The sequence below is a fragment of the Cupressus sempervirens genome, chromosome 1 (genome assembly GCF_028749045.1).
Source record: "Cupressus sempervirens isolate cs-2001-9-10 chromosome 1, ASM2874904v1, whole genome shotgun sequence".
NCBI lineage: Eukaryota > Viridiplantae > Streptophyta > Pinopsida > Cupressales > Cupressaceae > Cupressus > Cupressus sempervirens.
Window position 1 is genome coordinate 590,434,664 of NC_143118.1, and position 25,845 is coordinate 590,460,508.

At 37.3% G+C, this 25,845-nt stretch overlaps 1 protein-coding gene across 1 annotated transcript in view; it reads left to right on the forward strand.

The window, feature by feature from the left end:
• LOC149578801 (uncharacterized) overlaps positions 1-25,845 on the forward strand; it is a 120,553-nt gene that overhangs the window by 13,783 nt on the left and 80,925 nt on the right. Inside the window, exon 2 of the mRNA XM_089831680.1 lies at positions 22,343-22,855. Coding sequence (XP_089687806.1) covers positions 22,343-22,855 — 513 coding nt within the window. The remainder of the gene's footprint in view (positions 1-22,342; positions 22,856-25,845) is intronic.

The window sequence follows — 25,845 nt, forward strand, 5'->3', positions numbered from 1 at the left end:
TGGATATGGTGAAACATCAAAAACCTACAAAATATACATACCAGAATAAAGAACAATTGAATTAAGTAAAGATGTGACATTTGAAGAAGATATTGCCTCTAGAAAATCCAAATGCACTTTTGAGATAGAAGATGAAAATCAAGATTCTTCACAAAACATGGAAGAAGATCATACTTCTAAGATTCAGATGGAGAACCATGAACCTAAAGAAGACGATTGACCCATTAGATCCTATTGATTAACCTAGAGACATTGTTGTAAACCGGAAAAGACCTTTATGAGCAAGAAAAACAATTTAAGAGGCTGGCAATTTTATAGCACCTAAAGGGACATAAGAGGAAAGTAAGAAACCACCCAAGTTTCTAGCCATGTGACGTAGGGGGGAGGGTGAATAACTAGGGCCAATGGCACACCCATCTACCCAAACCACCTTGCAAGAGTTAACACAATGGAAACACAACACATAGAACAACAACCAAAGGAGGGAGAAGAGAAAACTCTTATTGATTCATCAAATAATCAGCATACATGCCTAGTTGTAAGGCCTTTTGGGTTATGACCAAATACAAAATATATTCAAGATCAAAGATCCAATATCAAATTCGCAGCTCTAGATACATATGCAACAAACTTTCCAAACTTCGTGTTCTGCTTCAGAATCCCCTAAAAAACTGCCCTAACTCTAAGCCTAAACACTCTATATATACTTGCCAAAATGGCTTACATATCATTCTAGAACATTACATAAGAGGAAGGTTGACCCAACAACGGTCTGGACACATCCCAAGAAAAGATCCTAACATAAATGTCGTGATCGAAATAAATCCCACAAGTCGGCTCGCAAAAATCACGTCCAAATGCTGACACTCGGCATAAACAGGAAAACTCGGCACATGAAGAGTCACTCGGCATACATTGGGTAACTCGGCACATGAACACTCGGTCAACACTAGATTGCTACAGTAACTCGGCTTCCATTAGAGCTATAGTAACTCGGTATCCACTAGAGCTACAGTAACTCGGCATTCATTAGAGCTATAGTAACTCGGCATCCACATGCAGAATGAACAAAAATGAGCAGGATAACAAGGCAACCCAGGATGCTCCTGCATCAGACAACCGGGGTTGAAAGAAATGATTCTGCTGAATCATTGAGATGTCACAATCTGAGTTGAATCCAACTCAGATTGAGAAATTCATGAAGCATCTTCAATAGGCCTGTTCTTCCACTTCACCAAATATTCATAGTAATCTTTTCCTCTTGTGCTCTTGCCAACTCTTTGATCCAATATCTATTCAACTTCTTCAATCTGCTTTTTAGGATAATCTTCTAATACAATAACTTTATCCTCTGACTCATGATACTTATGCAAATCAACAATAATGAATATAGGAGATATATCCATGTCATTAGGTAACTCAATTTTATAAGCATTACCACTGTCAAACTTCTTCAAGATCTTACAAGGTCTAAATTTCTTCATCTTCAGCTTACTATATGTTCCAACAAGAAATCTTCCTTTCTTTAAATGAACCATCACCTCATCACCAATTTCAAAATCATGATGTCTTCTAGACTTATCAACATTCTCCTTATACTTCTGATTACTTTGTTCTAACTTTTAACTTCACTTCCTTATGCAAAGACTCCATAAAATCAACAAATTCTTTTCCTGCAGAGCTTCTCTTTTCTTCACTAGCAGCATTTCTCAAATCTGATATACCTCTAGGCTATATTCCAATAACAATCTCAAAAGGTGTTTTCCCTGTACTTCTATTCATAGTATTGTTATATGCAAACTTAGCTTGTGCCAACACTATTTCTCAATTACTTGACTTATCTCCAACTAAACATCTCAACAAATTACCCAAGCTTCTATTCACAACCTCTGTCTGTCCATCTGTCTGTGGATGGAATGTAGAACTAAACTTCAACTCAGTACCCATCTTCTTCCACAAAGTCTTTAAAAAATAACCAACAAACTTACTGTCTCTGTCAGAAATAATACTTCTTGATAATCCATGCAATCTCACAATCTCTTTAAAGAAAAGTTTCACAATATGCTCAGCATCTAATGTCTTCTTACATCGTATGAAATGAGCCATTTAACAAATATACAATCATACCCCTTCATTGTCTTAAGTAGTCCAAGAACAAAATCTATACTAATGTCACTCCAAGTTTTCTCAGGAATAGTAATAGGTGTATACAAACCAGTACTTTCACTTACTCCTTTTGCAACTTGACAAACTCCACAACTCTTCACAAATTTTTGAACATCCTTATACATTTGTGGCCAATAATACTTATCCTTCAACAAACTCAATGTTTTATCAACTCCAAAATGTCTAGCCAATCCACCACAATGCTTTTCCTTAATCAAATTCAGCCTCATAGAACTTCTAGGAATACACAACTGAATACCTTTGAACAACATACCTTCTTGAATGAAATATTCATTATACTTGCTAATGTGATCTGTCAGATTTGGTGCTCTGCACTCTCTCCACACCTTAGAAAAATCGGGATCAGCATCATACAACTCTTTCACTTCATCAAAATTAAGAACTTCAACCTTCATCTCAGTCAATAAAGAACGTCTTCTACTCAATGCATCAACAACTGTGTTAGTAACTCCACTCTTCTGCTTAATCACATGTGAAACTCTGCAAGTACTCAACCCACTTCATATGTCTCTGATTCAATTTATGTTGACTTCCCAAGTATTGTAAAGCTTTATGATCAGTATACAACACAAACTTCTTAGGAATCAAATAATGTCTCCACTTCTTCAATGCTTGAACAATAGCATAAAACTCTTGATCATACACAAAATATTTACTCTTAGCATCATTCAACTTTTCACTAAAGAAAGCAACAAGCTTACCTTTATGACTTAATACATCTCCTATTGCACTACCACTTGCATCACATTCAACTTGAAATACCTTATTGAAATCAAGCAAAGCCAATACAGGTAACTCAACAACCTTTTGATTCAAAGTCTCAAAACTCTTATCAACTCCATGTATCCACTTGAATTCCTTTTTATCTCCTCTCATTGTCTCAGTCATAGCATTATAAAAAGAACTGAAATTTCTTATAAACTTCCTGTAAAAACTAGCCAAACCATGAAATGATCTTACCTCACCCACATTCTTAGGTGTAGGCCATTCCAAAATTGCTTTTACCTTCTCAGCATCCATCTTCAAACCATCAACTGAAATAACAAATCCCAAATACACAATTTCTTCTTGCATAAAAGAACACTTTTTTAGATTAATCATCAACTTCTTCTCTTTCAGCCTCTGTAATACTTGTCTAACATGCTCAAGATGTTCTTCCTTAGCCTTACTGAATATCAGAATATCATCCAATTAAACAATCACAAACTTATCCAAGAATCTTTTTAGAACTTCATTCATTAACCTCATGAAAGTATTAGGTGCATTAGTCAAACCAAAAGGCATAACCAACCATTCATACAAACCATCTTTTGTCTTGAAAGCAGTCTTCCATTCATCACCTTCTCTAATTCTGATCTAATGATAGCCACTCTTCAAATCAATCTTGGTAAAATACTTTGCTCCACTTAAACAATCCATTATGTTATCCATCCTCAACATAGGAAACCTATATTTCACTGTGATCTTGCGAATAGCTCTGGAATCAGTACACGTTCTCCATTCTCCATTCTTTTAAGGTGCTAATACAACAAGTTCAGCAGATGGACTCAAGCTTTCTCTGATCAAACCTTTCTGCAACAACTCATGCACTTGTCTATTGAGTTCTTCATTCTCTGTAGGTGTCAATCTATATGGTGCTTTGTTCGGCAAACTAGCTCCATGAATCAGATCCATACAATGACTTATATGTCTCATTGGAGGTAAACCATCAGGTATATCCTCTGCAACAATCTCTTTATACTCATTCAACAATTCTGCAATTTCTTTTGGTACTTGGTCAATACTACCAGTTGTCACTTGGTCACCACTGACTGGCACTCGGTTAACACTATTTTTTGGCACTTGGTTACTATTGACACAACTCGGTCTCCTTGGAATTATAACAAAACAAACTTGATTCTTTTTTATTTCCTTTTCAAATTATTTCCCATTAACCATGCAAATTTTTACAGTAGTACAAGTAACCTCATCTGGACTTTCAATTAAAGGTAGCAACATTTGTTTCTTCCCATTCACTCAAAGAGTATATTGATTCAATCTTCCATCATGCATAACATATCTATCATATTGTCAAGGTCTACCCAACTGAATATGACAACAATCCATAGGCATAATATCACACAAAACTTCATCAAAGTAATGTCCAATCTTGAACTTCACAAGGTATTGCTCACTTACCAATATTTTATGCTCATCTTTGATACATGAAACATTATAGGGTTTAGGATGGTTCAGCCTCTGCAATTGCAACTTTGTAACCAGCTCTTCTAATGCCAAATTTGTAAAACTTCCATTGTCAATGATCACTTTGCAACATTTTCTAGCCATCTTACATCTTGTCTTGAAAAGACTTCTCCTTAAAACAGGTTTTTCATCACTTCCCTTATTACATAAGGTTCTTCTCACCATCAGATTTTTTCTAACCTCAGGTCCACTTGGGCAACCCTCATCATCTCCTTGAATCACATCATTTCTGTTACGTTGTCCACTGTCAGAGGATCTACATTCAAAAGATCTATGTCCCTTTTTACCACATCTGAAACGATTACCATGAAAACCACTTCTAGAATAAGAATTACCTCTTCCTCAGTAAGAATTAATATCTCTTCGGTAAGAATTACCACCTTTCCATTCAGTCTTGTTTCTATCATCACTCATCCATTCAGATTTGCCTTTATCTTGCACAAAATTGTGAGATTTGCCACCTTCACCATAAGATCTACCTCTGACTCGCTGGAATTTACCACCTCTACCTCTTTGTCTTTGTTCATGCTTCTTTGTCAAGATCTCCTTAGCCTTCAAGGCATATTGCTATGCTTCTTCTACACTTTCCAACTTAACAAAACTTATTTCATCTTGTATTCCAAATCTCAATCCATTTATGTACCTTGCAATTTTTTCAACATCATCATCCATATGTCCAGATCTGATGTCCAACCTGTAGAATTCCTTAGTATACTCCTTCACACTCATGTCTCTTTGCCTCAAATTTTGCATCTTTCTCAACAAGCTAACTTGGTAATCAGCAAGAAAGAATTTGTTCTTTACTTTGTTTACCATCTTTGGCCAGGTTCTGATATTTTCCTTTCCTCTCCTCTGTCTATCAGTTTGCAAATGCTTCCACCACAGTGAGGCATGACCCTTTAACCTTGTAACAACAATTTTCACCATCCTATTAACAAGAGTGTTTTCATACTCAAAGAACTCAATATCAGAGATCCAATTCAACATAACATTGGTATCCAATTTTCCATCATAAGGAACAACTTCTACAAGAGGCTTTGAATTTGCCCTAGACAACACTCTCAACAACCTTGCTTCATCTTGGTCTTCTTCAGGTTCCAGATTAGGGTTTGGTGCTACTGCTTCATCATCACTTACATCATCTAGATGTGCTTCTCTCCTCTGAGCTGTTTCCATAGCGTCTAATCTGACTGCAATTTGTCTCAATGTATATAATATTGCATTATCAACATTTCCTCTACCTCGAAACATCTTTACAAATCAGGTTCTTGCAAGATCGTAACCCTCTGCAAGTTATAGGTCAAATCCGCAAATCTGCAACCCTACAACCCAATTCACTTAGGGTTCTACACTATCCAATCACCACAAGGACGAACCTCAAGCTCTGATACCACTTGATGTAGGGGGGAGGGTGAATAACTAGGGCCAATGACACACCTAGCTACCCAAACCACCTGCAAGAGTTAACACAGCGGAAACACAACACAGGAACAACAACCAAAGGAGGGAGAAGAGAAAACTCTCATTGATTCATCAAATAATTAGCATACATGCCCAACTGTAAGGCCTTCTGGGTTACGACTAGATACAAAATATATTCAAGATCAAAGATCTAACATCAAATTTGCAGCTCTAGGTACATATGCAACATATTTTCCAAACTTTCGCGTTTTGCTCTAGAATCCCCTCAAAAACTGCCTCAACTCTAAGTCTAAACAATCTATATACACTTGCCAAAATGGCTTGCCGATCATTCTAGAACATTACATAAGAGGAAGGCCGACCCACCAACGGTCTAGACACATCTCGAGAAAAGATCCTTTACATAAGAGGAAGGTCGACCCAACAACGGTCTAGATACATCTCGAGAAAAGATCCTAACATAAATGTCATGATCAAAATAAATCCCACAAGTCGGCTTGCAGAAATCATGTCCAAATGTTGACACTCGGCATAAACAGGAAAACTTGGTACATGAAGAGTCACTCGACATTCACTGGGTAACTCGGCACATGAAGTAACACTCGGTCAACACTAGATTGCTACAGTAACTAGGCATCCATTAGAGCTACAGTAACTCGGCATCCACTAGAGCTACAGTAACTCGACATTCATTAGAGCTACAGTAACTCGGCATCTACATGCAGACTGAACGAAAACGAGCAGGATAACAAGGCAACCCAAGATGCTCCTGCATCACTATGTTACATTAATGAGTCAAATTATCGACTCAGAACCCACTAGTGTTGAAGAAGTCACTAGTCAATAAGTTTCGAAAGATGTAATGAATGAAGAGTACAAATCAATAAAAAAAAAAATGTTTGGGACATAGTACCTAGACCAAAAGGAAAGTCAACTTTTTCATTTAAATGGCTCCTCAAAATCAAGCATGCTGCCGATGGAAATATTGAGCTAAGCTTTTTACAGGATTATTTGGAGAACCTTAGAGCTCACAATCATTCACTGTGATAATTAAAGTTGTATAGAGCTTTTTGTTAATCATATGATTAATTACAAGACAAAGCATATGGAGATCAAGTATCACAATGTAAGAGACATGGTAGAAAGGAATGCCATTAAATTGAGATGCATCAGTACTAGAGAGCAAATAGCAAACATTCTCACCAAACCTCTCTCAGGAATTAAGTTTGAATACTTTAGGGGTAAACTTGGTATGGTAGATAATGAAGCTGTAAATAAGATAAATTTATTTCATATGTATTGTATGTATACTGATTCTCAAATATTTAATGGAAAATTCTTGATTTCTTTGTACTTGTGAAAATGAATATCTTTGCGAGGTAACAATCTCACAATGATGGTTGATAACTCATGAAGTAAAGGATATTCATATGGAGGTCTTGAAATCCATTACGGTAGGTAGCACATTTGGTGATATCCGAGGACATGCCATAATGGTAGATGTAGTAAATCCATTATGGAGGATAATAGATGATGTGGTATCCAAGGACATAATGGTAAATATCTTCAAATCCTTTAAGGTAGATAGTACATATGGTGATATCCAAGGATATGCCCTAGAGGTAAATTTTTAAATCCTTTAAGGTGGATAGTCAATACGACAATATCCAAGGATGCATCCTTAAGGTAATTTAAAAAAAAAATCCTTTAAAGTGGATAGTGCATACGACAATATCAGAATATGCCCTAAAGGTAAACTTTAGCAAATCCATTATGGTGGGTAACTCATGTGTTGATACCTGAGGACATACCATAATGGTAGATACCATAAATCCATTATGGAGGATAGTGCACAGGGTGGTATCCAAGCACATAATGGTAGATATTTATAAACTCTTTACGGTGTACCACATATGGTGGTATTCAAGCAAATGCGCTAAAGGTACCTTTCTAAATCAACTATGATGGACATCACGTGTGAAAATGTCTAAGGACATGTCATGTGGAAGATATAACCAAAATGATTATATTACATGAGGTGATACCTAAAACTCATTGTGATATTTATGTTAAGCCTTAATTATTATAACTTAACCTAATCCTCCCCAGCTAAGAGGGAGTCCTGAAATTAGCTTCAGGAGGATTGAGATAACATGGCTCAAATAATGCTTCAGATTATTTGAGACATTAATAATATCAAATAAAGAAATTTAAATATAAAAGATCAGCAGTCATCTATTAATAACTATTTGTAAAGTTGAAACTATTCAAAATTGTCTGTTTATATTGAAATTATCTACTCACAGATATATCTCAGAAATTAATGACAGAAATTTGAGTAATATAATCTAAAAGAGAATCTTTTTGGTAGATCATTAGAGAAAATATAAATTGCTGTTTGTCTGTTTTCTATATTTAACAGATCTCAGTGACGTATTTTGCTGTTTTTGATTTGTTCCTTATTTTTCCATAAATATAATGTCCATCTTTCAGTAAAAATTGCACAGTCAATTATCAATAAGAATTTTCTTATGTTATTAGTAACTTAATGGTTGCCATTAAATTTGATTTTTATTGTTTAGGACACTTAGGAATCGGCGTAGATTTATGTCAAATATTTTCTCTTATAGAATAATGGAGTTACTTGTAGTGTGCAACAGTTCTCCACACTGAAATGCCTTTGGAAATTAACTTCCAATCTGCCTGAGTCAGGGTTTTATGTCTACCAATTCTGCAAGGAAAAGAAAAGGGCCTTCATTGTTTAATTTTTGGGCCTAGAGGGGTTTCATTCTGAGGGTGTTAGAACACATTCTCTGCTCCATAGGACTCAGGGAAAAAAACAAACAAAAAACATATGTATAAAGATATCCCTAAATGATGGCTTCCATCCTCCTTGCTTGACTTCTTGCATATCCTTCTCTTCCAAAGGACACCACCCTTCATTTGTCTTTGTAACATGCTAAATTTTCCCACTTCTAAATAATAATTTAATTATAAATGAAATGAACAATGTACTTCATATTCACATGAAACAGTTATAATGTAATGTCCCCATTTTTGCCAGCATCAGAATTTCAGGGATTAGCCTATTATTGTGATCCTCGGATGCTAATATGATGGTTAGAGGGTTTTATTGGGGATTGGCACTTTATGATGAGACATAATTTCATATTATAATATTATAATATTATAATATTATAATAAAGTGAAAATATAAGATTATCTTTTATCCCACATTGGGGAGAAAAGTAAGTGAGTTCCCACAAGGAAAGAATAAAAGGGCATGAGAGGTTCTTTTCTTGTCATCCGATTATTGTCATTTACATTTGATGAGTTGTGTGGGGCCAAGGGTTTCAACATTTGCCACTAGAGAACGGAGTTCTTTTGTGTGCCTCCATTTGAGTTGGTGAAATACCTAGTGAATTTGGTATTAAGAGGACATCATATAGGTGTTCTATTCGAGCATATTGTTGAAAGACCCTTCAAGGGGCTGCAGTTGTTGGAGAAGACAAATCAATCTTTTCATTGTGTCAAATTTGTGGCCTAGGGCCAGATTCATGGAGTAAGATTGAAGGAATAAGTTGGATGTTGTTACAGTAACTTACTACAGTATCGCTGCTACAACAATGCCGCTACAATAACTTGCTATAGTATCGCTGCTATAGTAACGCTCCTACAGTAACTTGCTACAATAACACTGCTATAGTGTCGTCACCACATTGATTTGCTATAATAGTTTGCTATGGTGTCGTTGCTGCTATAGGAACTCACTACAGTAAAAATCCAGATTCTCTTGAGCAATTTCTAGGTTCCTATCCATTTCATTTTGCATTGCATGGAGGATAGATTTGAATATCTTAGGGCATGTGTAACAATTTAGAAATCATTTGTAATCTGATTTATATAAGAGTTTTACATCAAAATTTGTTGCCCTAATGTCTTATTGATGTAAATGCATATTTTCTCATTTATTGTCAATGCTCTATGTTTAAAAAAAAAAATACAAAAAACATTTATTGTTGGTTGTTTGAAGTTTTGCAAGCGTATCAATTAAAGTTTGACATTTATATATATCCCTTGTGCACAAAGTGTTTGACGAAATTCTCAAGTTAGCAATTTGGAAATAAAATTAGAATTGAACAGGATATTATAGTGGTATCAGGGCTTGCTTACAAAGTGTTTGATGAAATGTCAAACAATTGAATTAGAGAAGAATTTGGTGTTTGATGAAGTTATAACTGGTTGGGGTTATTACATTGGTATCAGAGCTTGCTTGCAAAGTGTTTGACAAAATGTCAAACAACTGAATTAGAGAAGAATTTGGTGTTTGACGAAGTTATAATTGGTTGGGGTTATTATAGTGGTATTAGAGCTTGCTTGCAAAGTGTTTGATGAAATGTCAAACAACTGAACTAGAGAAGAAATTGGTGTTTGACGAAGTTATAACTAGTTGGGGATATTACAATGGTATTAGAGCTTGCTTGCAAAGTGTTTGACGAAATGTCAAATGATTGAATTAGAAAAAAAATTGGTGTTTGACAAAGTTATAACTAGTTGGGGTTATTACATATAAGAACTACTCTACTCATTCAAATGAAAGACATCAACGACTATAACATAATAACTGAATCCTAGTATAAGGAAAGAGAGTCACTGATCTAAGAATAATAACCTACTCACACATCTTCAACTGAAATGAATACATAAAGTAAAGTACCCGTGTAAAGAAGATAAATTGAATGTGGTACATATCCCTGCTTTGTGTAAGTCTTGGCATCTAGTGGAGAGTAGAAGCATTGTCACGGGCTTAACCTCCCAACCACGGACCCTTAAGTATCCCCACACAATCTCAACTAAGAAAGACCCTCCCTACCTAGGATTAGGCATGGGACACCCCTATCCTACCACTGAGCATTCTGGTGTTAGAATGTCGGCTAAGCAACCGACTAGGCTATGGAGTCCTTCCCGTTAACCCATCTATCCAACTGCTAGCAACCCTAACCTCTAGTGATCACAGCAGCAAGCATGCCACTAAACCTACCTTGGCCAGGGATTTAAATTGATACTAAGTGCCTGATTATCCATTGCTTGACTTGACAACAAATTAGTACCCATTGATTACCATGAGCTAACTCAATCTACAATAATTATTAAATTTATTACTCGTTCATCACAAATTCTGATTTCTTCCTTTTTATCTTGCAGGTATAACTTATTGTTCATATTCCATCAGCCCATACTCTTCACCTCGACCTTGTTGGTCATCCTTGATGAATCTTAGTATGGCTGTTTATATCCTTGAACAATTGTGGTTCATCTTAGTCAATCACTTTTTGCCCATCCCGGGTTTATGACAGATATTTACATAACGAGTGCATGTGAATTATTAAGAGTTCTCTTAACACACTGAGAGTACGTCTTCTTATCTTAGAGGCATATTGAGGATGCCCCTATATAAGTATTGCATGAGGTTAGAGATTCTTCTAATTCTGATTTAAGTTTTTGTCCTCTTTTTTGTTCTAAGCTTTTTGCGATTAGGTGCTTTACTCTTCTCTCTCTTGTTCTTGTTCTTTTCCCTAGTTTTTGTCTTGTTCTTTGTTGCTTGCTTTGGCGTTTGAGGTTAGACTTATTTTTCTTTCTTTATTTTTTCCTTCATTGCTTTTGCTCTTATTTTTTGTAGCTTCTTTTTTATTTGTCGGCATTTATTTGCACATTAATGCTTATGCTCATATATATATGTTGTGTGTGTCTCTAGTTTGTATTTCTTTATGGTATTCATTGGTTATATTTGTTTTCTCTTGTTTACTAATCCATATACACACATTTTTACATCTATTTATTAGTATAGATTTGGATTTGCATAGTTATATAAGCCCATAAATATATGTATGTGTATATATAGGTTTACATATGTGTGTGTGCGCGCGTGCGCGTGCGTGTAGAGCTGAATGCACCCAATATATATGTTTTCCTATACATATAGTATTTAGTATTTCTTACGTTTTCTCTTTTCTTGGTTTAATTTCTCTTTATTTCTTTTCTTGCATTTTATGTTTTACAATTATTTTCTTTCTTTTATTTATCTCATTCATGTGTTAATTACTTTCTATGCCTTTTCCTTTGATCAATTTTTTTTGTGGTCATTATTGTATCTTGTTTAGTCATTTAGTCCATTATTTTATTTTATTTTTAGTTTTTAGGTTTGTTTCAACCCTTGTTTTGTGTGCAATCTATCTTTCCTTTGTTCCTTTATCTTTTGAGTTAGTCTTCATCTGCAACTCACTTTGTTTTTGCAACTTTTGCTCTCTCATCCTGATGATGAATCATGTAGTGTGATTCGAAATGTTGATGGTGAAAATTCAACACAATCTAATCCAGAAACCATTACCAATAAACATAACAATATATAGTATTTAAATATGATCCTTATGCAGGCTTCATGATACAATCTCATGCAAACAAGGCATTCATTTTAGAGTTGACCGTTTGGCTCTATATTTTACATAAAATTTTTTCTTTTAAAATTTTCAAACTAGAACTTTTAGAGCCCTTCAAATATAATAAAATGGTAAGATAGATTTCATGACCTGACAGGGTATTATCACTCTCAACTGCAAGGAAAGCTGGATTGCTTGATATGTCTCCTTGCTTGTAGCTTCTAGCAACATGTATACAAATGAAATTGCTATTGAGGAGTACACTAAGTGTGCAAGAATAAAATATGCAATCCCCACGACACCGTAGGTGCAATATTAGCAGAGCTGATGTGGAATAATTATTCTTAGCAACAAGAGCACGACATAGGATGAGCAAATTGCAGCGATGTATGAAAGGCTAGCAGATATATGCATGACACTGAATGAACAATTTGTAGCTGAGAAATATGAATATTATCGCAAATGTGGAGCACGAGAGTATGAAATTTGTAGATGTAGGGAATTTGCAAAAAGGGAGCATGTGCGGATGCCTTTGCTGATAAATATCAATCAGATAAAAGAAAGATCGTTTTTACTTGCTCTCACGAGCATGCTCGGTTATGAGCAAGATGAGGAAGGTGGCAACGTTAAGAGTTACATTCAAGAACCTCTAAAGAGGCTGATAGCACATGTGGCTATTTCCATAGAAGAAAAGAAATATTGAATAGGTTGTGGAAAATAGAGAGGGCTGATGACATGAAATATAATTTAAAACATAGGTAAGGGTTGGAAAATAACAATTCCACTCACAAGTTGTTAATATAAGGATACCACCCTATATCTATCTATACTCGTATATGCATGTGCACAGGTATATGTATATGTATGTGGTATTCTAAGCATATGTATTTTGGGTATACGTCTTATTTTAAGTGGGCATATACCCCCATGTATGTCTCATTTGAATTACACACACACACACACACACACACATATATATTTACATACATGTGCAAGTATATATAGGTACCATGGTATCATTATATTAAGACATGCCAGTTATCATAGGAAGCTTTGAAGTTCATATATATATATATATAGGTAAATTTTTCGTTTCATTTAGTTATTTTATCATCTTATTAAATACATAGACTAACTTAACTCATGGTGATGTAGTGTTCCAACCTGCTATGAGCTCGATATTCAGTGTACCAATCCCAGAGATTGAGTCTGTATGGTTTGAGGTTGTAGGGCCAGACTCAAACTGAACCAAAACAGTGCTGAAAGAAGGCCGTACGGTCTGAATAAGTGTCCGTATAGAGGTGGGGTAATGGAAGTGACAAGATGGTGTATGGGAGTTGATAGCCGTACAACAAGATGGCCGTACACTATGTGCAAAATGCCGTACGGGGAAGAGTTTGGAGGTCTGTAGGAGACTAGTAGATGTCCGTACGGTGGCATATGTTTATGATGCTATATGGTGGATGGAGCATGAACAGTACGGGAGAATGATGAAGCCGTACAAGCAGAGGAACTAGTCGTACGGGTAGGGTAAGGAATGGAATGAAGGAGTCAGAGGCCGTACAGGTGGAGGGAACTGTTTGGAGGGAGATAATGAGGCCCTAGGGTCAGTCTAAAGTGCCCAATGTTGAACAGTAATACAAGCCAATTGATACCACTTAGAAATGCAGAAAGCAATATACACAATTAGCATACGCAGAGTCCACAGATTCACCAACAGGAACAGATATGCAATTAAATCCTCAATTTGCCAGATACAGACCACGACGAACACCAACGGAATAGGGTGAGGGTTGGATCCCATTGAAACCATGCAAGCCAAATAGGGAAGGTCTTTCACTTTCGAAATGGCGGACAATGCCGAACTCCAACAGGAATCTGCAATATAGAGAGATATAATCCAAAAGCATGCCTACAGGCTACTACGAGCCGTGCTTAAATACCCGTCAGGAAAAGCATTCCGAGGGTGTACAAAGTTAGCCGATGACGACACAAACTACGAAAAAAAAAAATGGGTCCGAGATAAAATAAATCAATCGCCCGTTACAAAGATTAATTATTTATTTAATAATGGGGACATTAGAGTCCTCCTGTCCCAAAATTTGCTTGTCAAGCAAGTGCAATGCCGGGTGCTGGAGGATGTGATCGCCTTCCCACGTTGCGTCGTCCAATGGTAAGTGTCGCCAACGTACCAAGTACTCTTTCACAGTGCGGTTCCACAAGACCTTTTCATGCACTTCGAGAATTTCAACAAGTTCCAGAATGAGCTTCCCTTCCTCACTGAGTGGCGGAAGGTCGGTAGTGATTGTGACGTTTTGCCCGATAGCCTTCTTCAGACAAGAAACATGGAAGACATTGTGAATGCGGCTACCCTCGAGAAGGTCCAGTTCGTACGCTACCTCACCCATGCGATGGATCACGCGATAGGGACCATATAAACGTGGCTTCAGTTTCTCCTTTCCTGTTCCCTTTAATGAAGATTGGCAGTGTGGTTGAAGCCAGAGATAGACCAGATCCCCTACTTCAAAACTCCTCTCTATCCAGTGTCTGTTGGCGTACACCTTTTGTCGATTTTGTGCCTGCTGCAGGTTTTCTTTCAAGCTCCTCAGTATGTCCTGTCCCTCCTGAAGCCAATCCTTAACCATTGGAGCGCGACTGTCGCCCAGGACTGTGTTGATGAAGGAGAGGGGTTCATGCTCGTACAGAGCTTTGAACGGCGCCATCCTGATCGACATGTGATACGTGGTATCGTAGCAATACTCCCCGAGATGGATCCATTTTACCCACTCGCATTGTTGTGCCGAGACGTAGTTCCGTAGGTAGCCTTCGAGCCATTTGTTCACAATTCCCGTTTGGCCATTTGTCTGCAGGTGATAACTCGTGCTCGGTGATAATTCTGTCCCTGCCATCTGAAACAGTTCTGTCTAGAAGATATTGATGAATCGTCCATCCCGATCGCTGACGATGTTTTAGGGTAACTCGTGCAGGCAAAAGACTTCTTTGAAAAACAGTTCGACGACTTGTGCAGCCTGAAGGTTTGAGGGGATGGTGAAGAAGTGAGCATACTTTGTCAATCTTTCAACCACCACGAAGATGCAGTCCTTTCCGTTCACCTTGGGAAGACCTGTTATGAAGTCTATTGATACACTTTCCCACTTATGTTCGGGAATCGGCAAAGGCTGTAACAGTCCGGCAGGAAGAGTGTGTTCGGATTTGTTCTGTTGGCAAACCATACATTCTCTCATATGTTGCAACACGTCCCCTTTTAGTCCCTTCCATGAAAATCTCTCCCACATACTTTTGTAAGTCTTAAGGAAGTCGAGATGCCCAGCCAGAGGGGAGTTGTGCACTTCCTTGAGGATCTTCTGCTTCAGTTTGGATTCTGGCACTAGATAGATCTGATCTTTATAATAGATGATATCATCCACCATCCTATACCAATCATCGTGGATGTGACCATCCATTATCTCATAGGCAACCGTATTCTTGGAATATTCTACCAACAGTTGTGCCTTCCAATCAGCTGAGATCTGTTCTAGCGAGTAGATGATGGGTTATTGGGACAAGACATCTGCAACAACATTGTTCTTTCCTTTTACATATTCAATGTCAAAATCAAAAGACTGAACTTTGCTTACCCATTTTTGTTGTCGTTCGTTCAAGTCCCGCTGCTCCAAGAAATATCTCAGGCTGTTGTGATCCGTATAGACAACAAACTTGGCACCAACTAGATATTGTCGGAACTTGATTAGTGCATGTACGATGGCCAACATTTCTTTATCGTAAATAGAATATAGGCGTTTCGTTGGTGTAAGCTTCCTCCTCTCATAGGCAATGGGGTGTTTGTCCTGCATCAAAATTGCTCCAATGCCCTCCTCAGATGTGTCGCATTCCAAAATGAATGATTGGGTGAAGTCAGGCAGTGCAAGAACCGGGCAAGTGCTCATGGCCTCTTTTAGCTTATCAAATATGAGTTGTGCTTCTTCGTTCCACTGGAAAGCCCGTTAAAGGTGCATAAGTTGAGAAAAACCTTTAACAAATCTCTTGTAGTAACTGCATAATCCGAAGAACCCTCGTAGATCCGTGAGTGATTTTGGGGGAGGCCAGTTGAGGATAGCTTGAATCTTCTCCTGATGCACGTGAACCCGTATTGACTGACGACATGCCCCAAGTACAATATCTCTGTAATACCAAACTCACATTTGGACTATTTGGTGAACAGGGACTGTTCCTCCATGATACTCAGAACTTTGTTCAGATACTTCAGGTGCTCCTCCCATGTCCTGCTATAAATAAGAAGATCATCAAAGAATACCAATAGATACTTATGCAATTGTTTGTTGAAGATGTGGTTCATGCATGACTGGAATGTAGTAGGTGCGTTGATTAAAACCAGAAACTCATAGTATCTATAGTGGTAGCGGAAAGCTGTCTTCTCCACATCCTTTTCCCTTATTTGGATATGATGGTATTCGGAATGAAGATCTATTTTTGAAAAATAGACCACGCCATGTAGTTCATCCAGTAGCTCATCTATCCTCGGGATGGGGTACCTGTTCTTTATTGTCCTTTTGTTCAGTGCGCGATAGCCCACACACATGCACATCGTTCCGTCCTTTTTGATCAACACCATGGATGACGCGAACGGGCTAGAACTGGGACGGATCCATCCTTTCTCAAGCAACTCCTGAATCGTTCGTTCGATCTCATCCTTGAATTTCTTGGGGTGGCGGTACGGTGTGATTATGACTGGTTTTGCGCTTGTTTCCAACTCTATTGTGTGTTCAAACCCCTGATGCGGTGGTATGCCAGGTGGAATATCCATGAAAACTTTTTCATGCCTACTTCAAATATCTTGAAGCTCTTTATCCTGTGGAGGTGTTCGGTGCCCCTTTATAGGTTCTGCTGAGATAAAACAATGCGCAGCCCACGCAACGTCATTGTGCTGTAGGATTGCCTTCATCCAATGCGCGAAAACTTCCTTCGGCCCTTCATTTGCCATCCATCGGAGGACCACCTTCTTCCCATCAACCACAAAAGTGAAGTCCATTCGCTTGAAACTTAGAGTGTACTCATCAAGCGTCTCCATCCATTGTATGCCAAGAATGACTTCCATGTTGGCGAGATCCACTATGAAAACGTCCTCCGTCATCGTGTGATTCACCATTGTGATGCTCAGCTAAGGAACAAGGTGTGTGTAGGGTAGGAAAGTCCCTCCGGCAACCTTGACCTGAAAGCTTGCGTGTGCTTCCGTAGGAAGACTTCTGCACTTTACCAATGATGAGTTTATGAAGTTCAAAGTAGCTCCGCTATCCAACATCACCTTGACCCTTTGTCCTTGAAGGGTACCCCATACATGGAAAACTGTGCACCTCAGACTGCCAGCCAATGCAATGGATTCCTCGCGCTGTACCAAGGCGGCAATCCACTTCGTACGGTTTAAACTGACCATGCTGGTGTCATAGCTAGGTTGGATATCTTCCACTGGCATTTCCTCTTGTTTGTGTTCGTCCTCTTCATCAGACACTACCTCGATGTAATGGATCTTCCTCTTCCCGAGGCATCGATGGCCAGGCTCCCAAGGCCCCTTGCAATTGAAGCACAACTTCTTTCTTCAGAGTTCTTGTCGGGATGCTTCATCTAATGACGGCTTCTTGGGCGAAGGTTTGTCCCTCGGAAACGTCGGTGGTTTCGGATGTGAGTGACTCCGAGAGGATGAGGATGATGTCAACGACGATGCCATGCTTCGTGCCTTATTGATCGCTTCCGACAGGGTTGATGGATTGAATCCCTTCACCTAACTCTTTAGTGGTTCTGCCAGCCTGTCCATAAAGAACACGACCTACCTTCTTTCAGAGATGTCCGTGACCAACACAGAGAGTCTTTGAAATTCTACAATAAACTGATCTACCGATCCATTTTGCCTCAACTACGCCAGATCTTTGAAATTGAGCTCAAGGTCTTTCCCATCAAATTGTTCTATTAATCTCTCCGTAAACTCTGCATAGGTCTTTATTTGATCATGCCCTAGTGTGATAGTGCCATGGTGCCACCATTCATGTGCAACTCCCTCCAAGTGCAATGCAGCAAATTTGATTGCTTCTTCTTCTGGCATAGGATTCAGTTAGAAGTATGTATCGTCTTTCATCACCCACGCTTGTTCTGAAATGGAACCCAATCCATCAAATGAAGACAGATTCACCTTACTCAATTTTCTCCTGAGATCATCGTTAAAGTATCCTCCTCTGTTTCTGCCTCCCGAGTATCTTATTCTTAGATCTGCGTAATCTTTGTAGGAAATGTCTTCTTCAAGGTTTGCATTTCTCCAGTCCTCTCTTATCTCTTCGAAAGTTGGTAGTCTCTCTCTGTGATGTGCTTCCGTCCGTGGTGGGAAGGTCGGCATGGAAGGTCGAGATCGTGCTAGTTGAGGATGTGGTTTACCCAATATTGAGTCCGCGTTGTGTCCATTTTGATCTCCAGATATTTTGTTCTCTGCCAACTTCTTGAGGGTTTCCTCCACGAGTCGCTGCGTATCCGTGATCTGCGCTTGATTCCGGGTAAGTTCCCTCAGAAGTGCCACAAGTTTGGTGTCGGTCGGTTTTCATTCGTCAGCCATTCGATCAACGAAATGTGTCCTTCTTCTCTTCTGGCTATAAACTCTCATTCACCGTCCACAGGCTGACAAGATCGGAGAGCTTTGATACCACTGTAGTGTTCCAACCTGCTATGAGCCCGATATTCAGTGTACCAACCCCTGAGATTGAGCTATAGTGTTCCAACCTACTATGAGCCCGATATTCAGTGTACCAATCCCTGAGATTGAGTCCGTACGGTCTGAGGTTGTAGGGCTAGACTCAAACTGAACCAAAACAGTGCTGAAAGGAGGTCGTACAGTCTGAATAAGTGTCCGTACGGAGGTGGGGTAATGGAAGTGACAAGATGGCGTATGGGAGTTGATAGCCGTACAACAAGATGACCGTACGGTGAACAAGGAGGCCGTACGGTGGCATATGTTTATGATGCCGTATGGTGGATGGAGCATGAACAGTACGGGAGAATGATGAAGCCGTACAAGCAGAGGAACTAGCCGTACGGGCAGGGTAAGGAATGGAATGAAGGAGTTAGAGGCCGTACGGGTGGAGAGAACTGTTTGGAGGGAGATAATGAGGCCGTACGGTCAATCTAAAGTGCCCAATGTTGAATAGTAATACAAGCCAATTGATACCACTTAGAAATACAGAAAGTAACATACACAATTGGCATACGTAGAGTCCACAGATTCACCAACAGGAACAAATATGCAATTAAATCCTTAATTTGCTAGATATAGACCACGATGAACACCAATAGAATAGGGTGAGGGTTGAATCCCACTGAAACCGTGCAAGCCAAATAGGGAAGGTCTTTCACTTTTGAAATGACGGACAATGCCAAACTCCAACAAGACTCCGTAGTACAGAGAGATATAATCCAAAAGCATGCCTACAGACTACTACGAGCCATGCTTAAATACCCGTTGGGAAAAGCTTTCCGAGGGTGTACAAAGTTAGCCGACGGCAACACAAACTATGAACACAAAACAAAATAAAATGGGTCCGAGATAAAATAAATCAATCGGCCTATTACAAAGATTAATTATTTATTTTGTAACGGGGACATTACAGGTGATCACTTGGTACCCCCTTGTTGCTTAGTCCGGTTTTTCCCTTGACCAAGGTGGTTTAGGACCCATTCCTGTCAGCTCAATGGTAGGTGGTGCCTTCATGCCCTTTCCTTTTTTGGCAATGCTTTGCCCTCCTTTGTCATGTTCCTGCAAGAAGAAATTTCACCATGGTATAACATATTTCTCAACTTTTAATCAAATCAAATTTACTATAACAAGTATTCATATTAACTATTCTTTTCCAATTCATATGACAACATAACAATTAACTATATTCCAAATCCCATGAACTTGTAATGAATAACAAACACTTCCATTTCACATGAATCATAATGATTAACTAACTTCTCCAAATCAACTTACTTCAAATGAATTTCACAACGGCTATAAAAGCATTTTATTTTTAAGCAAAAATAGGGATTTAACAATCTTTTAGCAATTAACTTTTAAACAACTTTTTCCTCGTCTAGAAACAAGCACTGCCCATGGTTTGGGTTAAACTGCCCCTGCATAAAACATCTCCTAGAAATTTAAAAGTCCCAGCGCTTTGCAGGGAAAAGGCTGTCCCACCTAAATATGAAATTAAGGAGTAGCCATTACATTTTCCACCATCTTGTGCTATATCCATTGAGATTTCTGGGATCAAGTGCCAAATCAAGCAATTGTTTGAGGGGCCGAGATTTAACCCAACACTTCTGCTTGTGGATTTCTTGCTATTGTAATGCCAAGATAACAGCATATTAAACAGTTTTCTAGTTACAAATTGCATACACAAGCTGAAAAGTTATTGAATTTTTCAACTTCATAATGTGGCATCATTAGTATGAATTATGGATAACAGAAGTCTCCTTATAATGCTTATATTCATCCAATCTGCATCTTCTGCCTTAGTGGAGCATGTACATTCTTCACATGTCATTTTTTTTGGACATGGCAAACATTTTGATAGAGGAGTAAAGGAAAATCAGAGAAACCATTGGGATCTGGAAACACCTGAATAGTTGAAATTTAGATGAAGGTTTGGAGTTTATTGATTTATGAGGATACATTATTCTTATCCCTGTAAAGCAAAAGGCATTGATCATTATAACAAGTTTATAATATATATGTGTGTGTGTGTATACCATGCTTCTTTTTAATATTGTATAACTATAATGAAATTAATTTCTGGAAGGCATTAAATTTTTTAATTTTCAATAAAATTGTATGTGGAGTGTGTTATATACATGCCAACTGCAACCCAAATTCTTTGATGTCACAATACATGATTTACTATTCCAGCTTTATTCATAGCATAGAGTCAACTTCTTCAAACATATTTTGCATTCAACCTAGAAGCAATTCAATCCCCCTGATAAGACTGATCGTACAATGGTGCAATCATGTTTTTGCATTTTGTTTGTGCACTGATTACAATTAAAATATATTTCTTCAAATAAGTCTCTGTGCATTACAAAAAAAGATCTTACCACGAACTCGCTCTTTTTGAAATTCTATAGTCAAGTATCCTTCAAAGTGACCAATCTTCATGGCTTCAGTGTTCCTTTTCTTCTCCAAAACATGTATCGTGTACTCATTTTCCCTTTTATTCATAATCAATAGCTTCTAAGTAGAAAATGATATAGCTGCTAACCTGCCATACAGTCCTCCCATATATGTGAGCATGTGGAATGTTGTGGACAACTTTTCTGCATTCAATTTGCTATTTGACAGGAGTTTTCCTTGTTAAAATGGAAAAATATAAAGAGAAAAAAACTGGAATGCAAAACATTGATTATCTTAAAACGGAAAATTATATATTGAAACTGTAACCACACTGATATTTAGGTTATAAACCTTCTAATATATTCCTGATAAATGATGAATTCTTGTTATACTGTCCATGCTAGGAAAAAAAACCATTTTCAGACATTTTGGAATATGCTGCATTTCCTTCTATGTACTGAAATGTTCTTTTATAAACAGCTCTGCTCTTTCTTGCACTGAATAATCATATTTACTCTTTGATTCATGTAATCTGATATTTAAAATTTAGTGCTTATTGTGTCAAGGATGTTCTGATTTTCTTCTAGTCCCTAATATGGTGTTTAGTTTTTCCTGAGGTTCATGAGCATAGTGTTACTTAGCTCAAGTTTATTATTATTTCCAAGTAAATGACCATTGAAAAGTGTAGGCTGAACTAATTTACTGCTTAGATTGTGTTGGATAAAAGCCTGCGGTTGACCTGACTATGTTGTTTGTATCAATGATAATATTGCGTCAAATATTGGAATAACTTTTTACCATCAATTGATCAAAATAATTAATCGAACTGAATGCCATTTCATATTTAATATCCTAAATCCGTTAAAAATTGTGATGGTAAAATGATATGACATTTGTTTTACAGGTGGATTAAAGTTAAAAGTAGCATTTTGGACTCCCAAATAAAGCAGAAGCTTTCATATTTTTCAAAAGGCTATGACTACCTAAGAGGAGCACTAAATTCATGGTGGAATGTTGGGGGACCTGAACCACATTACAGCTCTAAGTCTTTTCAGTCTTTAATTAAAAAGATGACAGCTCGTCAATGGCCTGTTTTATATGATGCTTTTTCAGTGGTTTTCTCAGAGCGTGTTGATATCCTTGCAAATAATCTTTTAACAGAATTTGAAAGTGGAGCTGCATACAATGTGGATGCTTGCCACTTAAAGAAAGGTGGATCTCCCCAATGCTATCGGTTGTGCATGGAAGACAAGCATTCTTCCACAATGAAGTCTCTATCAAGTACAGAGGTTGGTCTACTTGGCAAAGAGATGTGGCAATTTGTGCAAGAATCATGGGTGCGATATAAACGTTGGCTGAGTCTTGTCTCTACTCATTGCCAAGATTTAAACTATCAAGTCATGGTTGAGAGAGCCAGGTTTGTTCTTGAAAATGGCTGATTAATCTTATCTTCATTTGAATCTTATTACATAGATTTCATTTGATGTCTGTTTCTTGTGTACATTATCATCAACTCATAGATTTTGCTTGATGTTTGTTATTCATTTGAGTTACTGTCAGCTCACAATTTTGTTTTGATGTTTGTTAGTTATTTTTCAGCTCATAAATGCCATTTAATGTTCGTTCCTTATGTGAGTCATCATCACCTTAAGTGTTTTACAATCAAATATATCAGCATAACGTCAATATTTAATGGATGTGATATTGCTTTAATGCTAAGTTGCTGGTTCAGGTACGGGTGTGAGAACCCGGTACTTGGATTTGTGCAACTTTTTTGGGGTTTGGGTAGATGTTAGTATATTGTAATTATATTGTATATATAAAAACTAAAGAAATATACACAATTGTAAAACTAAATCATTTGATAGCATGGTACTTCTTCATTTAACAATGCCAAATGCCAAAAATAAATATTGAATGCCAATTGGTAGTTCAAAATATTCAAATAAGCCATATCATATATGTCTAGGTTCATTATTCAAATTGAAAATCATAACACTTCAAAATTGACAATAAAAAATGGTCACTGTCTTCTATCTTCAATGTAGCTCATTACTCATCAAAAGGATTATGAAAATATCATAAAAAAAAATAAAAATGTAGCTCATCACTCATCAAAAGGATTATAAAAATATCTTCTTTTGATTTTCAGTTGCTGTGGGATCAAGTTCATTTGAACCCAAAGAGGTGCCATTTGCACTAGATGCACCATGTGTAGGTATTTCATCATCATCATCATCCATATTGTCTCTAGCAAGATCCTCATTGGTTGCATCAAAGTTGGTACTCAGCGGCTACATCTCAAAGCTCGCTGCCCTATCCTTGTATTAGGGATCCTTATGTGACAAAAGATGCAAATTGGAATGAATATAAAAGAAGTCTTCAGATCTTTTTGCAGCCAACCGATTACGCTTCACTGAGTGGATAAAGGAGTATGTACTCCAATTCCATTCAGCAGCATAAGAATTTGCAACCTAGAGAAAAAAAACCAATGAAGTTAAAAATAGAAAATGCAAAATAAATTAAAGAATTGTAAGTATTGAATTCTACGAGTGTTATAAAAACAAAAAAATTTGTGAGTGGATCGTGATTGCAAGAGGTTGGAGGTATCTACAATCTTGACCATCTATTTCAGGCTGGTCATTAACATCACAAGGATTATAATTCCTTCGTGAGACAAACAAGCCAAATTCTCTTCTAACATTTTTCCTCACTGCTCGATCTTGGAAGAGTCTATCAACAACTTCAAAATCTTTATATGGTGCTAATCTCCTTGATATAGAAAGCACAACATTTCTATAGTACCTTGGAGATAGGGTATTTGCAAGGTGGTGCAATGGCGTAGTCATCTTGTTCCAATGATGATGAGTGATTGTTTGCACCCTTTTGGAGAAGGTTTCTTCAGGGTCATTCTCTTGTTTCCACCCTTCTGATTTTTTTTTTTGGGGTCATTCTCTTTTTTTGTTACCACTTTTATATTCTCTATCATTGTGTCCATGCCATTATAGACACCCCCCAAACATGGCGCATGTGTATTAGCAAACTAGAGCATAGTCATAATAGGCTTGGTGAAATCCAATACATATTCCACACATGCCCACTAAATGTCATCCAAGATCAAGGACTTGACCTTTTGGTTCCTCTTTGAATTTGATTACTTCCATACACCCCATTGGTTGTGAATAACCATTTGACTCAATGACTCTTGTGCCTTTAAATGTCATCTCAATGAATATTAGCAGCACCATGTTCCATATATTAATAAAAGCAATCATAAAAGCAACCTGGACAAAGAAAAATTGGGAGAAGTCTAAAATCGCTCAATATTAGCAAGTCAAAGATATTATTAGTCTATAAAATATAGAAAAGACTATGCTGGCTGACCATGCTTGAAAATATAAAATGCCATTTTAAGGGATTGATGTTTAAGGAGAGCAGTGATTAATAAATTGAAGCTTATGTTTATAAACAACAAAGACAATACTATAAGTAGCTATATGTGTGTTTATGAATGATAATATATGGGCAATGATTACACAAGCTCAAAAGTGCTGACTTCAAAGAAGGTTATGGCAGCGACTTTTATTATGAGGAATAGTAGAGAAGTATTAAGGCAAAAAGTGAAGTAATTGTTCCTCAATGTAATATTCTATGCAGATTCGAGTTAAAGAATAATGGAATATCTTTAGATGTAAGTGCAGATTTACAAGTAGATTCAAGGTAATCTTATAAGAAGATATGACCAGAAATATATTTAAAAAAAATGACGAGTCATATGAATATGAACATGTCTAAGGTACATTTTATGAAGAAAATATTAATACTGAAGAAGTAAAATGATGAAGTGAATAAAATAATTATAGAAAGCATTCAAAGAGAAGAAAGTGATAGATAAAAGATGTATCAATAATGAAATGAATAAGAAATAGAAGGAACACATAGTGAAGGATAAAACTGTAAACGATATAATGAGATATCATATTGTTTGAAGCAGATTTTTTAAAGAATTTTAGAGCAGATTCATGTAGAAGACACGAATAGATACTAGATGCTAGTTACTATGTAAGTCACCATCTTAGTAAATTTCTAATTACTGCTTACTAATCGATCCATCAATGATGTCTTACCTCCATTTGCTTTGTTTGTTGGGTGGTTTTTCATTGGAGATTATGTGGTAACGATGTCTTGGAGAAAACCATTCCTTTGAATCTTATTAAAGATCCCGACACATCATTCCTCTTGTTGTTTGACACTTCACCATTATAATATCCTTATTCTTTGACGGGTTCACGACTTATGTAAGTCCTTGTCTCCATTTTTGATTATTGACCTTCTCATAAGAACTATAGTTGCTATTGATGTTCTATGTTTTGTCTTGATCTTGCAATTACTACCTCTATGAGGAAA